The sequence below is a fragment of the Fundulus heteroclitus genome, chromosome 6, assembly GCF_011125445.2.
Source record: "Fundulus heteroclitus isolate FHET01 chromosome 6, MU-UCD_Fhet_4.1, whole genome shotgun sequence".
Taxonomy (NCBI): domain Eukaryota; kingdom Metazoa; phylum Chordata; class Actinopteri; order Cyprinodontiformes; family Fundulidae; genus Fundulus; species Fundulus heteroclitus.
This window is the reverse complement of record NC_046366.1, coordinates 12,975,732-12,993,012: the sequence shown is the minus strand read 5'-3', so window position 1 is coordinate 12,993,012 and position 17,281 is coordinate 12,975,732. Positions and strand designations below refer to the sequence as shown.

At 39.9% G+C, this 17,281-nt stretch overlaps 1 protein-coding gene across 3 annotated transcripts in view; it reads right to left on the bottom strand.

Moving 5' to 3' along the window:
• LOC105934599 (neurocan core protein) overlaps positions 1 to 17,281 on the bottom strand; it is a 66,607-nt gene that overhangs the window by 26,004 nt on the left and 23,322 nt on the right. For all 3 annotated transcript variants that reach the window (XM_036138072.1, XM_036138070.1, XM_036138071.1), the window contains exons 3-11: positions 15,258 to 15,461; positions 11,838 to 12,020; positions 10,966 to 11,140; positions 8,948 to 9,075; positions 6,775 to 7,059; positions 6,212 to 6,349; positions 6,009 to 6,092; positions 4,520 to 4,677; positions 4,275 to 4,437 (exon numbers count right to left, since the gene is read on the bottom strand). In XM_036138072.1, the coding sequence (XP_035993965.1) occupies positions 4,275 to 4,437; positions 4,520 to 4,677; positions 6,009 to 6,092; positions 6,212 to 6,349; positions 6,775 to 7,059; positions 8,948 to 9,075; positions 10,966 to 11,140; positions 11,838 to 12,020; positions 15,258 to 15,461 (1,518 nt within the window). The remainder of the gene's footprint in view (positions 1 to 4,274; positions 4,438 to 4,519; positions 4,678 to 6,008; positions 6,093 to 6,211; positions 6,350 to 6,774; positions 7,060 to 8,947; positions 9,076 to 10,965; positions 11,141 to 11,837; positions 12,021 to 15,257; positions 15,462 to 17,281) is intronic.

The window sequence follows — 17,281 nt, the reverse complement described above, 5'->3', positions numbered from 1 at the left end:
TCTTAAACAGGGCAACTTTTAGTCTGATTTAATGTCGGACTGTGAGGAAAAAAGGTGAGATGTCATTTTAGACAGTCAATACAAACGCTTGGTTTCAGCTTTACCTATTACGCTTCATAGTACAGATCAAGATTAGACATTAATCTTCTCTCTATCTGTTAAAGAACAGCTATGCACATTTCTAACAATAGATTGCTCTAATGTGGAGCACAACTGATGCTAGGTTACAGCTCATCTGCCTCTAATCAATCACGGCTCATTAGGGCTGCTACAGAAAAGGCAGACTGAGCAGCAAAGAAAGGTCAGCATGACTTGAGTTTGTCGACACATTTCAATCCTACAGCAGTTTGTGCTTCTCTTACTCATGCACCTCCTCCGCTGTTCACACAAAAATCCTTTTCTCCTTTATTTGCTGGAGTGATGCCTGCAAGCAGTTTAGCTAGTCAACCTAAGCTGTGCCGTTGCTTCACACCTTATCTGGCTCACAGTCCATGTACCATCTAAAACATATCCTTTGGATATTTCAGAACGATTTCAGCTGCAAACCCCTCTGCCTCACTCCAACACCATAGCATCGACCTGTAGGCTCTGAGGCTGGAGGAGCTCTCTCTTCGTGGCATGCTGAGAAAAATGATTGTGGAGAGATGGACTCTAAACTCAAACTAGATTGTGCAACGAATCAGGACAAAATAACTGCAGTGACTTGAAAGAGAGGTTGGCGAAATCTCTTACTACTAAAACTTACACATGATGCATGAGATGCATTGGCATCATATCAGTCTTTTAATGATATTCATCAGTTTTGAAGTGTATTTGTCGGAAGTGTATTTATTTGGTTTCCAGAAGGGTAAATTCTCTCTTTTTTGGAGCTTAAATCACATGAAAGGAATAGAAGAGACATAATAGGACAGTATATTTATTCTCAGAATCACAATATTAACACTTCAATTCTGAATTCAATAAATATATTGAATCTAGTCACATATTAACCTATTAGCAAAGACAATAAACAAACAAACATGAAATGTATCTACCTAAAGGGAATTATGAAAGGGAGAGCAAATGTTCAGGTTTTCAAAAGGTCTCTCTCTCTCTCTCTCTCTCTCTCTCTCTCTCTCTCTCTCTCTCTCTCTCTCTCTCTCTCTCTCTCTCTCTCTCTCTCTCTCTCTCTCTCTCTGGTAAGGTAAACTCACAGTTTTCACATATAATTACAATTGGGAAATTGGGAAAAAAACAAAAAACTATCCTAATCTGAGACAACAAGATGTCCCTTTGAATATAAAGAACACAACTGGATTTTAAACAATGCCTCTGACTTGTCTGTGGACTCAGTCGGGTACTACTCTGGGTTGGTCTGTCTCTGGAGGACAGAGGTGCATCATGGTGGTCATCTCCTTTCTCTCTCCATTTAAGATATTTCTTCATCGTTGACTCAGCTTTCTTAAACGCACACAAGCCACTGTGCTCGTCACGTCTACATTAGACAGACGTGGAGAAAAAAATAGATTCTGCTGTTTCCTCTTCTTTCCATAAGGCTGAAGACAAGCCCAGAATATCCCTGTCTGGGGACAGAGTATTCCTAATTCAACATGAGGGACTTGCACAGGGATGTTCCCAGCAAAGTGGGAACAAGGTTGCAATCTGCTGAGAGTTGTATCCTTAAAAAGATAATTTAAATCCTAAAAGATAATTTAAATTGTATTTTAATTTTGCCAAACACTATATAGTCTTCGGCATAGCTTCGGTGTTAGCTCCAATGCTCTCACCGTATACTTTGAAAATGGCTGAGACTCGCAATAAGCAAACCACGTACAAATTTATGAGAATAAGAGGAAGGACTCAGAAGAAATAAATAAAACCAAAGTGGATTCGGGAAATTCTTTCACGTGATCCCCCTGAGGAGCAGAAAAGCAAGGTAAGATGGTCTTGCGCATGCACAGTTATTCAAAAAGGACTTGACTGTTTCTTACTTACATTTTTGGAAAAATCACTTACTCTACAGGTATACTATCATAGGAGATGGGCCTCCATTATTCAGAGAAGCAACCAAGAAGTCCATGGTGGCTCTGGAGGAGCCAATATGGCAATGATCAGTCATGTGACCCACAAATCAGGCCTTTGTGAAACTGACCAGAGGAAAGTCATTGTAAAAAATAAAACCATAACAAATGGCTGCTACAGTTTGCCATGAGTCATTTAAGGAAAACGTGGGCAAAGGTGTTCTGGTTAAATGAGAAAACCAAACGTTGGACCCATCATGCAAATCTCTATCTGGGACGGAAAACTAACACTGCAAATCACCATGAACACGCCCACAATGAGATGATGGTGGTGGAAACATCATAGTATGGGGATGCTTTTTTTCAGACTGGGGTGAAGAGTCAACAACACTCAGCATACAGCCAAAACGTCACTGGAATGGTTTGCATCAAAGCAGGATTATGAGTTAAAATGGTCCAGTCAAAGTCCAGACCTAAATACAATTGAGGATCTGTGAAAAGGCAGGAAAATCGATGTTCAGAGATATTTTTCATCAAATCAGAGCGAGTTTGGAGCTAATTTGCAAAGATAATTTTTTAGATTTGCAAAGCTGGTAGAGAGAAACCACATAAGACCTTCAGCTGTAACTGCAATGAAAGCTGGCATCGATTGAGGGGCCGGGGTGAGTATAAAAATATCCAACACATTTTAGATCATTATTTAATTTAATTTTGAAACTATGTATCATTTTCTTGGCCTCGTGAGATCATCCTGATCTCGCGAGCTTTCAAGGTTTCACTCGCAGATCAGTCTGGCTACTTTCCGTTTAAGAAAATTTGGAGCCGTTCACCAAACGAACGTCCAATCAGCGTTGGCTTTGAGGCGGGTTGAGGTGTGACGCAACGAGGAGCGACAGTTCAGTCTAAAGAACATGGCGGCTTCAGCCGATGAAACTAGCGTTAGCGTGGCTATCGAGCAAGTTTTATCGGAATTACAGAGTATTTCTTTGCTGAAAGAAGAGCAAAACACTGCTCTGGAGGCTTTTCTCAGAGGAAAAGATGTTTTTGCTCTTCTCCCGACTGGTTTCGGCAAGAGCTTGTGGTTGTGTTTACGTCGTCGCTGTTAGTACGTCATATGCTTCGTTGATCTGATTGGTTTATTTGGCCCGTCTATCACCAACATAGGCCAATCAGCTAACCAGTATTTTCGCCCCTTCCCAAAATTACTTCAACGGAAGGTTTCCAGATGGATATGCGGAGCAAATCCATCTGGCGGAGTCAGGTTATCATTTTCCTCCCACTGCCCAATTATGCACATTTTTGTGATGTTCTATCATATGAAGTGTCAGTAAAATGAATCTGGTCAACGTGATGAATGGCAAGTTCAAAGGGCATAAATCTTTTTTCCAAGACAAGGTGTCATTGGGGTCTTTCTCAGCTGACAAGCCACAGTATCTCTGTGCAACAATAGTCTGTTGTAATTCCTGTCTACGCATTGAACTGAGCCAATCATTTCCCAATCTTGGTGCTTGGGACCACCTGCCCTGGATGTTTTAGATGTTCCCTCACTTTAACAAACAAGATTTAATCGACTGAATTACTCTCTCAGCATGTCATCAAGTTCAGAGGGAGCCTTTTAATGACTCGATCAAGTCTGTTGAAGCAGAGAATCGTCTAAGACATGCTGGGTAGTGGGTCGTAAGGACTATGATTAGAAAGGAGAAAAAAAAGCCACTTTAGCTCATGTTTTAGACTATCTCAACAGGGAAGCCGTTCCAGGAAAGAGGATTTGGGGATAAAAATGTTAAAGATGTGATTTTAGGCCACCTAGATTAAATGTAAATATCATAATGTCAGAAACAATCAGATGTATCAGTATTCATATTTACATTTTCATTTGAATTACAAATGTAGGAAAATATGTTGGGACCTTGAAAAATAAAGTCAGTGCAAAGTAAACCTCTGTGCCGACTCCCCCCTCCTTCTTTAACCTCCTCGGTTTTTGCTCCTCCAGGTGCATTCAAGACCTGAAATATCTTTTATAGTTCCGTTTTTAGATTACAAGCAGAAAGGTGGAGGAAAGAGGACATGAGGGGGCCCAGTTTAGGAAATGAGATGAGCCTCCTGTGGGCCTATAAACAGTGAACGGCTCCATCGTGCACACAGCAGAGACCCGTCTGCAGGTAACCCCGGTGTTTATTTGAAACACTTGAACTGATATCATTTGCAGACGCACACACTGATGTGTCAACAGGCTACAACTTGCTGGATTTAAAATGTGACAAATGTATTTACCTGGAGAAACTGGGCCGGAAGCTTTGGGCTCCTTGTCCGTCTGTCTCGTTGTCGTCTCCTCGTCCCCATCGTGTCCAGGAGGGGCTTTGGTTGCTTCCTCGTCATCTGCTCCCATCAGGTAGTTCCAGGGTTTCCAAATTGATTTCACAATTTTTGTGATTGCCTAAAGAAGTAGATAAGCAGACGGTAAACTCAAAATATGTTCAAGATGTTTGAAGTTTTCTAAAAATAATCATGAAACCAACTTTTTTTTCCGTTGGAGTTGGGTGGACCAGGGGCTGCAGAAACTCCCCTGAATCGGGCTCAGGCTCCATCAGCTCCCCCCAGTCAAACAGCCTCTGCCCTGGGCTCAGCTGAAGGGTCACGAATAAGTCTGAGGACTCTGAGGACCAGGGATCCACAGCTACAAATAATTACACATACATTTACTCACAATTAAGAAGAAACGGATCTGGCAACAAAAATTAGTGCAGGACAATATCCACCTGAAGCACATGAAGCATGAGTATACTGCTCAGTCCCAAGTTAACGCGCTGACAAATGTGGTGACTGGAAACATTTGAGATTGAAATACCAAGTCCCCATGGACTTCTGATTACTTTAGTCTGAGTCTTGTATTTTGACCTATTTCTGTATTTTCCATATTAATCTCTTTTTACTTCGTATTTCTAGTTATTCCATCTTTTTGTACTGTCGCTCTCATCTCCTCTGCTCCTTGCCCTAGATTTTTCCCCTAGTTTCCCTTTCACATTTGAGCCCTCCATCCTCCAAAAACGACACCTTATTGAAAGCTTTGGTGACCACACACCACACAGAATTGAGGACAACATGAATGAGTGAAAGGCCGTAAAGAGACGGATTTTATCTGATTTTAAAGTGAGAGATTCGCAGCAGAGGACACCGCTTTCATTTCCTCCTACTGTCGCCACATGCTTGCTCGGGATGAGGGACTCGATGCAATCAGTTGTCCTTCTGTAAATAGATAGCTGGCCTTATAAACTGAATTTAACTGCATCGTAATTAGGATGAAACTGGAATTGTTATTGAATCCATTCATGTGATTGGGTATAGATTAATTTAATTATACAGGACTGTCTCAGAAAATTAGAATATTGTGATAAAGTTCTTTATTTTCTGTATTGCAATTAAAAAAACATGAAATGTCATACATTCTGGATTAATTACAAATCAACTGAAATATCGCAAGCCTTTTATTGTTTTAATATCACTGATTATGGCTTACAGCTTAAGAAACACAATTATCCTATCTCAAAATATTAGAATATTTCCTCAGACCAAGTAAAAAAAAATATTATGACAGCAAAACAAAATCAAACATTTGAAAATGTCCAATAATGCACTCAGTACCCAGGACACCAGTAGGATATGTTTACTAAAGTGTGCTTAGATAACCTTTGTAAAGTGGTTCTATGCAATTGTATTCCGTTAATTAGAATGAAGATTCCAATATGAGGCTAATTTATCATATTAAGAGTACCTTAAAAACAACCTTTATAAAGCTTTTTTTTTTATTAAGTTCACATTTCTATATTAAAATGTTTATTTTTAAATTAGTCTGATGCATTATTTGCATTTGCTGTAAGTGGAAAATCTTTATAATTAGCAGAAATATTTTTTTGGAACATTGGAATATATACCTCTGTAATAAATCTAATCCAATAGATCCAGTTTTTAAACATCCATTCAAGCACCAGTATGAGTACTCGGACTTACTGCTGCTGTTGGAGGACTCCTCTTCTCCGAGATCAACCAGGCCTGTCCAGTTGGAGGGAGAAACTCTGCTGCTTTCGGAGGAATCTACATAAATGTACAATTAAAACATCACTCACTACCAGGTAGCGGTCCATTTCTGCTGCGTCTAAATGGGCTGAGTAATCAGCTCGTTCACGACCCAAGCTGTAAATGAATGTAAAAACCTGTCAGCGTGGCGGTGTGCTGTGTTGTCACGTTGGAGCTTTCTGCCTCTGCAGAGTCAGCATCACCTGTGAGATAGCTCCAGGGCTTCCACAGGGAGGTGTAAATCTCCGAGATGGAGCCCGTATCCTTCGCTTTACCTGGGAAAGACGTCAAAAAGCAATTTGCTTACAGCCGTCCTCTAAACACTTAAAAGCTCAGCGTGTTTGAATTTAGCTTAAAATGGCAGGATCGTCTTGACATCTTGGTATGTAGCGTCTCTCCCGTAGTGCCTGTCAATCCAGCGGTTTCTTAGATACACAAAGCCAGGATCAGAAATGAATGTTGCCATAGTTACGCGCATCGGCGATGGCTTTTATTGTCACTTTTATTGCGTTAAGAGCAGACAAGTCTTCGTTTAGAAGGGAGACGCTCCTTTTTTGGGGTCATATTTTGCACAGAGCTGATACAAAAGCAATGTTTTAAGCAAACATCCATGTTAAATTGTAAATGTGAGTTCTCCAAATATCATGCAAGAGTTGCAGTAAATCCAGCCGGCAGTTTTCTTTATACAATGAGACAGTACCTCTGTAGCAGTAGGCACCATATAAGGCAGTGGTGTTGTCAGCAGTGGTGTTGGGTGTGATGGTGTGGACCCCCGGCTGACTCCCTCCACATTGCGGCCGAGGCCAGGCAACGGGGTAGCGGACGCTGCCATCAGAGAGCCAGCCCGGGGCGCAGCTTTCCAGACCGGCCCGCCACGCCAGATAAAGCTGCCCCACTGTGGCCAGCTGGCCCCCGAGGGACACGCAGCGGTCTGAGGCTGAAGACAGCGAGAGTCTGCCTGGAACCGAGGTGTGAAACACTTCGCCTGGAAGGTAGACGTCAAAAAAAAAAAAAGGACATCAAGCAGCTGATTCCCGACAGGAGAACATTTCAGTTTAGTAAATCCTGGCGATCATTTTGAAATAAAGGGCAGAAATACCACATTGTTTTGATGTTCTTTTGCAATGATATAGTTTTCCGCTTTTGCACCACTCTGTCCCAAATGTTTACAATGCTTAGATTAATCTGTTTTTAAGCTGCAAACTTGAACTGAGCTTGTAAATATTAGCTGGTGTTCACTTTGTGAGTAAATGTCTTCAATAAACCAAGAAGCCTTAGGTCTGTCCTGGTCTACAAACAACTATGGAAAGAAAACAGAAGATCTGAGCCACGGCTATCACAAATAAAAGCACACATCTAGTTGTGCCTGCATGTCGGGGCCTGCAGACTCACACAGGAGCGTATCTAACTGTTTCACACTGTCCGAAGTTGATATAAGCTTAGTCAAATAAATGGTGAAGATGTGCTTGAAGACTGGCGCGGAGCCTTAACATCAGGAGTTACATTACGGTACTTCAGAGCTTCTTAAATGGAGGACCAGGTCTGGACCCAGAAGAACGTGTCCCAGCCGTTCTCTCGACTGAATGGTTAGTGACAGTAAAACAGAAGAAACTCTGCATGGCTGACTGACTAAAGCAGTGGGAAGGGACAGAAAAGTTTTTGTTCCGACTGGAAAGGTTTCTCCGGGTTCTTCCTTCCTGCGAGGAATTTAAAAGCCGTTCGCTTCAATATGTAGAGAGACAGAGAAACGTATTCCACAATTTAAAGAGTTCTAGTAAAATGAAAGACAATTAATTTGAGGAATAAACCACCTAAAGCAAAGCTTCAGGCTCAGAAAATTAATTATCAGAGAACCCAGCGTGACAGATCCACCAGGATCCTGAAACAGTCACTGACTGCTGTCTGTCTGCAAGCGGCAGAGCAAGCACTCTCTGAAAGATGTCTTCGGTTTTTTGCTTTTTTTGTCACACAACATATCAGATCATCAAACCAATTTCAAAATGAGACAGAGATAACTATCCTAATTAACCTGACCCTGATGGAAAAGTAATTGTCCTTTAAAAAATAACCATAAAACATAACTTCTGGGGAAATATTTTGTCACAATTTCAGATTATCTTGGTTTTCTGATCAGATGATGTGGTTTTTAGAGAGGGATGTCATCTCTAAGCATTGACCAACAGGTCACAGTCTTTCATCAAATATTGAGTTGAATGAATGTGAGCTAGTTTATGTTGTGACTCTAAATGGATCTTTAACCTTATACTTTGCTGCCCCAATGTCAATAAAAAGTGAATGGTTTAGTTTAGAGGAAGCAATAAATAATCATTTGAAGCAACCTCACCTGCTGCTGTTAACAAAAACATGTCTGACGTGGTTTTGTGACCCACTGGTCAATAAAAGGTATGAAAAAAAATTAAAGGTTGGTGTATCTGAGCAGTAGAGTAATGGTATATATATATATATATTTTTTTTTATATGAGGATTTATACGTTTAGACTGATGTTTTCTGTTTTCCAATTGCCTTTGTCTAAAAGAAACCCAAAAACAAGCGAGAGCAAGTCAGAGCTGATTGGTGTTGCTTTTTGTGAATCTACTGAAGGTGAAAAAAGAAAAGAAGGTTTTATTAAAAGATTTATCCTCACAATAACACTCTAATATTGCGACAGAATATGATGCAAGCATCCGTATAAAAGCCAAAGGCTGTGACAGGTTTTGATGTATTGCATGTGTCCGTCTGTGTGTCCGTGTGTGTGTGTGTGTGTGTGTGTGTGTGTGTGTGTGCGTGCGTGTGTGTGTGCGTGTGCGTGTGCGTGTGCGTGTGTGTGTGTGTGTGTGTGTGTGTGTGTGTGTGTGTGTGTGTGTTTATGTACCGTCGAGTTCTTCAGCAAAACAGTACACATCAAACATCTCTTTCGGGTCTCTCTTCCCATAATTCCTCACTCCAGCAGAGTACTCCTTGTGTCCATAGCAACCCAGCTCCGGCAGCTGGACCAAATATCTGTGGACACGAACATGTAGGAGTCATGGGTGTTGTTAACCTTGTTATTTAGAGATAATAATAGAAAAATAACAGCTTAAATGACTCATGAACATTTTACAGCACGAAGGTTTTCTCAGCCTACATACAAAAAAAAATGTTTTTGCTTTTTTTTTTTCAAATTAAAAATTTAAATGTCAGGTAATAATAATTTCTTGTCTGTATTCACATTTAAAGGGCACAGGATTTGTTTACATTCTAGCGCAATTACGAGTGAAGAAATGGCTAATAACTACGTGACTGCGAGGTGGACGAAAGGTCAAAACAGCGATTGAGGGAAATAATCGGACCGAAGGACAAAGATAAAGACAGTAGATAAAGGAAACAGACAAAAATAGAGGTTGTATTTAAGGAGTCTGGGAAAGAGCAGATCTGGTTCTGAAAAAAAAAAAAAAAAAAAAACACCTACGAACCCAATTTACAAACAAACCAATTTAAAGCAGGGAGCACTTGTCACTCGAGTGCGAGACTCTTTTCTAATTCACACTTTTAGCACATTCTCATGGCACATATACAGGTTTTTATGTGGTGGAAAACAAACTCACATGCTAACACGCTGCGGTGAAGAATAACGGACTAACACATCTCATATAGAGATAACTAAGCTGCACGGTACAGCAAAAGGTTTGCATACTTATCAGGAGTAAAGTGAGAAAATATCCACTGATTTGCTCATTAAGTCTGCCATCACAGTTATCACCTCAAAATAACTTCTGCAGTTACAAATACATGCTATTTTCAAGCTGAACTCAAAACTTTTCAGGCCTATAGTACATCTGATTTTACAAACATTGAAGGTCTTTGTCTTCTGTTTAAAGGGAGAGACCTGCATTCAATAAAGGTATCAATGTCCCAAGGTTAGAATTAGTTAGAAGGCCCTTTTCTCTCCAATGCAAAGTTCATCCAAATTATAAACTATTTATATAAATAACATAAGTTTTGATCACTTTTCCTTTTTAAAATTTTTTTTTATACCTACTATGATTCAAAGATCCCTTTTCTACCAAAATTATAAAATGTATTTCTCTAAGATATTGCTTATTTGCTATTCAACGTGGAATAATAATAATAATAAAACATCACTGTGAACTTAATTTTGGTGTTTTAATTTAAAAAAATGGATAACATATTGGTGGCCTGCTAGTACCTTTGAGTTTTGCACATAGCAGAATAGCAAGACACCAGTGTTTTAGATGCTTTTCCTGCTACAATGCACCCAAATCAAATGAACGGCACATTACATTACGGCCTCTGCAGAAAAAGGCGACATACTGGAGAGGCGGTTTAACTGTGTGAATCAGCTACAGCAGGAACATATTTAAATCATACTGGATATCAGCCTTTGAGGACTGGAGGTGGACTCCACAAAGGGAAAGAAACAGCAACACAAAGATATGAAATGGGGCTATTAATTGCATACAGGCAAACTGACCTGGAGCCATGAATATTTATTCATTCATCCCCGGCTTAAACAGGGCATTAGTTGTTCCAACCCATCTAGCCTGAGCATCTTTCATAACTTATCCGCTGTTGACGCCGACAGCTTTAAAACCTTTTTTTCCTCCGACTTATATTCAGAACAACAAAACATGGCAGCAGTATTAGCGCTATAATTTCCATGCATGCTAATTGAATTATCAAAACTAGTCTCCCAAATCTCCATTAATCACAATATTTGGCATTAATTGAAATCTCAAACCTGGCTGTAATTCACAAAACAATTATAATCTAGCTAATAAAATCATTTGCAGATGCATCAGTAATGGAGGCCCTTGTATGTTTATTATTCACAAACATTACTGCTAGGAAGCGGCCCGCAAGGTTTTCAGCCGGAGCCGGGCGTGTCCTCACCGGACGGTCTGATCATCCAACCATCCAGCCGAGCAGCTGGCCAAACCGTCACGGTACGCCGCCCACAGCTGCGCCGGCGATGCCATCAGAGCCGAGTTCTCCTGGCAGGCTCGCTGGGCCTCGGCGAAGGAGAGGGCATAGCGGGTGTTCGGAGCCTGGTAGTGAAACACGACTCCTACGCATGGAGACAGACACAGGTGGAAAACTGTCTCCGTCTCGCTCTTTTGACAGGTTCACCGGCCCAGGTTTTAAATCAATAAACAAGTGGGATGCCTCTATGAGCACATTAACGTGGCCGGCAAACAGATCAATTAAACATAATCTTTGTGCGAGTGGAAGGTTTTGTGGAAAATACACAAAACGATGACGTATAGTGAATAATTAAATGATTCATTATTGAAGAACAAAACGAGTTTACAAAAGCAGGCAAAAAAAAATCCTGTACTAATGTAAAATCATATATTATCTGCTCTATATTAACACATTAGGGATACACACTGCAAAAAAGGAACTAAAAGTAGGTAAAATCCTCTTGAAATTAATGTATTTTTCATTAAACCAGACTATTTGCCAATTGAATAAGATTTTTGTACTTAAAATAGGAACAATTCATCTTCATCATCTTATTTTAAGTGCAGGATATCTAATTATCTCATTTTATAGGTAGAAATTCTCATTCCATTGGCAAATAGTTTTATTTAGCTGCTCAAATCAAGAAAAAGTAAACAAATTTTAAGGGAATTTTGCTTACTTTTAGTTTGCAGTGCATTAATTAGGGAAACTCCTGTCATGAGTAGCCTGCTGTGTCTGGTGCATTTCTCTCCAGCTTCCTTTTGTGGAGCCTAAACCCACAAAGTGGCTACTACTCTTACCGGAGACCAGCAGGGGCACAGTGTCTCTCTCATAGTCGCTGCCCACCACAACCTGACAGCGGTAAGTGCCTGAGTCGTTGGTACGGAGACTGGAGATCTCCATGGTAGCATTCAGGGGATTGGCAGAGTATCCTGGCAGCGTGACACGGCCACTGAAAGCCTTATTCACCTTGATTACATCTCCTTTGGTGCGCAGAGAGAGAAAGAGAGAGGTTACCTCAATACAAATGTGTACAGGCATTCTGGCAGGGTTAGAAGCAGAACTCAAATTTTAAAGATGTCCGACATAAAATGACAGCATTGTTTATTGTGTCTTTCATGAGAATTAATACCCCGTGCATATCTTTATGTTAGGTCATGTTAAGAAAATAAATTTCATTGTATTTTATCTACATTATTTGGGACAGACCAACACAATGTTGTGGATAAATATGACATAGAACGATAATGATAGGTGGGTTTTCATTTACTTATTTTTTACAAAACATTTTAAAAGTCTGGATTTGCTTTCTCCCCTTTACTCTGATACCTCTAAATAAAACATGGTGCAGCCCATTGCATTAAGAAGTCATCAGGCAAGTAAATAGAGTCCATCTATGTGTAAATTAACCTCAGTACAAATCCAGCGGTTCTGTGAAGGCCTCAGACGTTTCATTAGAGGACAAACGGCATCAAGAAGACAAAGGGGAGCACACCAGACAGGTCAGAGATGGAGTTGTGGAGTAGTTTGAAGCATGGTTGTGTTATAAAACAATACCCCAAACTTCTCTTACTGTTGTTCACAGCAATACTTCTGGCTTTTCAGAAACAATATAAAATCAAACATATTCAAAATTATTATATTTCAGACAGTACTCAAAATTTCACTATCCACAGTTTATTCAAGGTTTAAACCATCATATTTCATCACTGGTTCCCATATCCTCCCATCCTCTCCCCAGTGGCAGACCAAATTCACCAGGGGGCCAGGGTGGGGAAAGAGTTATTTTGTGTGGGGGTCAAACCAAAGGAATGAAACAAAAATCAAACAAAGTGGAGGAGTTTAAGTATGTCGGGATCTCGTTAACAAATGAGGGGAAGATGGAACGGGAGATTGATACGTCTGCAGTGAAGCAGGCGATGTACCAGTCTGTTTTGGTGAAGAGAGCTGAGTCAAAAGGCGATGGTCTCGATTTACCGGTCGATCTACGTTCCTACCCTCATCTATGGTCATGACATTTGGGTCGTGACCGAAAGAACGAGATCCCGGATACAAGCGGCTGAAATGAGTTTTCTCCGTAGTGTGTCTGGGCTCTCCCTTAGAGATAGGGATGGATGGATGGATGGATGGATGGATGGATGGATGGATGGATGGATGGATGGATGGATGGATGGATGGATGGATGGATGGATGGATGGATGGATAGATGGATGGATGGATGGATGGATGGCCATAACAGGGGTTATGACCAGTTCTCCAGGGCCACTGGCCCCTGATGGCCCCTGTTGGCCCCTGTCTGGAACCGGCCAAAATATATCAATGTTATATTTTCATTCTATTTGCTTCTCTTATCTGCTATTAGCCACTTGCTTTCCCAAAGTCATCCCAGGAGCATACACCCAACTCCCACTTTGTTTCAAAGACATAGGAAGTGCATTGCAGTTTCACACAAATCATGACTTATGAGTCGATTCACATGCTCAGTATGGCACTTGCACACTCAAAGGAATACATGCATTTCCAGTGTTATTATCATCATCACTTTTAGCATTGTTGAAGAAGTGTCTAATAATCTATATGTTTTTAATTAAAAACGAGTATGGCATGGTTACAAATCAAGATTAGGCAGTCCATCTAAACTTACAAACCAGGCAAGGAGAACATTTTTCAGGCAGCCAAGAGACCCATGATGACTCTGGGGGAGCTGCAAAGATCTACAGCTCAGGTAGGAGAATCTGTGTATAGGCCGGCTATGAGTTATTCTTTTCAAATGATGTGTGTAGAAGAAGACTTGCATTACAAATAACCCTGAGCACATCCTCACCGTGACAGCACACGATGGTGGAAGCATCTATAACATTAGTTTTCTATGGCTGGGTCAGGTTAGCTGACCGGAGATGGGAGTAAGACGGATAGAGGAAGACATAGGATCCTGGTTGAAAGGCTGTTAGAGACCGCAAAGCACTTAAAACTAGCATAGATGGTCACCTTCCTGCTCAGAAACAACCCTAAATATACAGAGCTCCACTGGAATGATTTAGCTTAAAGCATATCCATGCGTTAGTAAGTAAATAATGTCCAGGCCTAAATTCAAATAAAAATCTTCAGTAGAGCAAAAATTAATATTCACAGACACTCTTCATGTCATTGTAAGGAAAGTGGTTCTATTAAGCATCAACTCAAAGAAGGCAAAAACAAATAGGCTCTTACCAAATGTGCATTTTTAACAACTTTTGAAAAACAATCATTTTACTTCCATTCACAACTATGCACTATTTTGCTTTAACTTGTCATTAAAAACAGAAGTAAATTACATTGACCTTATTGGTTGCTATAAAATGTAAAAAGGTTGACAGGATATAAATACTTTTGCCAGGCATGGAGCCAGTTTTCTAAATTGAGTAGGGGACTGACTTTTTATTTGTGGTGATGGGTCTTTGTGTTGGCCTCCTAACCGAGTAGCAGTTTGTTAACGATGTGCCTCTCCTTGTGACTGATGAAAGCTGGGGTGAGCTCTTGAGGTTCGAGTTTCCTTGAATCTAAATTCAAGGTAGAACTAAAGCTCTCTAGATCTCATTTGCTCCTCCTGTTTCCCATCTTCTGAATACTGAGGAAGATTTTCACAATTGTCATCAAAGGTTTTCAACCTGTAAAACAACTGAACACACTAAAAGATAGCATTAAAGAAAACAATGCGTGGAACTGCAGATGTAATTGATAACTGCAACTACTGATCTGAACGTATAATCTGGTGAGAATATAAAATTTTAGATTATCTGGCTCTTTAATGGATATCTGAGGATTTTTGAAGTGTGGTTCTGTTGGCTGGCTATAAGCAATTAATATCTTACCTGCAGTGGATAATTGTAATGAAAAGTGGAATAGAAGGAAGGGTTATTGAATACTGCTTTAGTGATTTTATTAAAAGGTTCATAAAATAGCGTTAGCATTAACTGTTTTAATGTTTTAGGGATTGTAGGAGTCCTCTTGGTTTTAGACTCTCGTATATTAGCCAATATTTTTAACTTCCAGGATGAACTAATCTGGATTTATACAAAAAAAAAAAAGAATGTAATCTACTCCCTCTAAGACAAAACATCTATTAACCACCTCAAATAAAAGCAGTTTAAAGCTCCAGAACAAAAGTTACAAGTCTGCAAATGTTTCCCGCCAAAAGCTGGAATAAATATTATATTCTAAGAAAAACATTTTTTCTTTACCTTTAGCTGAAAGTACTATCTGCTCCAGTGGAGCATCATGCCCTCCTGGTGGTGGCTTGGTGTGAGTCCACAGGAGGTGTGGAGTCTGGACAGAGGAGCTGGTCCTGAGGGTGAAGGCACAGGGGAGGACAGCTTTGCCTGCCAGCGACTGGTGAACTGCAGGATGGGTAATCCTGCGCATGTTAACAACGGAAGAGGTTGCACCTAAAAAATTAAGACAAATAATTGTTACTTTCATGGAGCATATTCATGTGAAAGAAATGTAGATATACTAGTAGATATTAGATGGCAAAACAAATATTTGACTCTCTGATGATTTTGTGGGTTTACTCAAACTACTAACTATTTTGGTAGTTTTATTTTTAGGTAGAGGAAGAGAAATTAACCAAAATTAATAATAATAAAAAAACTTACAGCTCAAAACTGATTGCCATGTCACTGAGTGAAATAAATATTTGAAACAGACAAACCAGAATACTGTCTCCCTTTGCTTACGTGCCCATGTGGCACATAGATTAAAATAATTCAATCACATAAACTCCAGATCTGGACTTGTGTGTAAAACACACTGGTTCACAGAATCATTTCCCCCCCTAAATGAGATCAAATCAAACAATTTTACATGCAAGTAAATGCGAAGCATACTAATAGAACACCATACCCACAGCCAAGCATGGATGTGGAAACATTAAGCTTCCAGGCGGTATTTCTAATAAGCAAAAAAGGTTAGCTTCACTGCACTGAGGGGCCATCCATGTAGTGAAGAACATGGATGTGGACCTATTAGCAGCTATATTATTGAAGACGGGTCCCTCAGAAAAAATCTGCCAAGTCAACCAGGAAGTGGCTAAAGAAAAAGCAAAGCAGTCTTTAGACCAGAACCGTGCAGAAAATCTGAAGCTATGAGTTACTATGTAGGGGCCAAGAAACCTTGATGGATTTGGAGACTTTCTTTACATTGACATGGGCTGGTGTCCCTCCTGCTGTCTGCAAATCTGGTTATGGTGAATGTCTTAAACTCTGCTTGTCAGTGAAGGTTTCCTTCACCAAGTTCAAAGTTTAGCTTGCAAAGTTTTACTTTGGGTTCAAATACTTTCTATCAATGACATGCAAATCAATTAGTAACTTTTATATATTACATTTGTTATTTTTTCAAAAACATTTTGGCTTTCTCTAAGTTAATGAAACCCTAACCCTAACTAATCAAGTATGTGAGCATTTACACGGTAATGATCTATTTAAAGCATTTCAGTCAGGTTTCTGCACTCATCACAGCACTTGAACAGTAAATCTGTGCAAGGGACAAGGGAAAAGTACTACGCTGGTTTAAATCTTAATTATTAAGACGGATTTCAATTTGTCCATGTAAATGAGAAATCGTCTTCAAACTTCAAGGTTAACTGTGGAGTGCCGCAGGGTTCATTGCTTGGGCCAATTTTCTTTACCTATACAGTATATGGTTCCAAAAGTAAAATTATCAGACAGCATGAGATACATTTCCACTGTTATGTTGAGAATATTCAGCGATAATTATCCACAAATTCTAACAAATCTCATCAGTTGAATAGGCTTATCTTGAATACATAAAAACCTGGATGATTTAACATTTTCTGCTTCTAAGTTCAGATAAAAGTCTGTCAACAAGTCAACAAACATATTTTTTCCTATTTTAGGTACCCTTTGTCTGCTCTCTGTTGAATAAAGAATAACATTTAAACTCCTCACACATAAAGACCTTAATAATCAAGCTCCATCATACAGAGATCTGATTGCTGCTTATGTTCCCAACAGAGCACTTCGCTCTCAGACTGCAGGATTACTGGTGGTTTCTAGAGTTTCTAAAAGTAGAATGGGAGGCAGTGTCAGGGATTTATGTGTTTATGTGTTTTTTTCCTTCTCAGAGCAACACAAACTCAGCTCTTTTTTATCTTATAGATTTTAAAACTGGCTCAGAGCTTATTTGCTTAGATATGTTTATTTTGTGGATAAAGCCACTGAAGGAACCATCACTAATACTATATTCT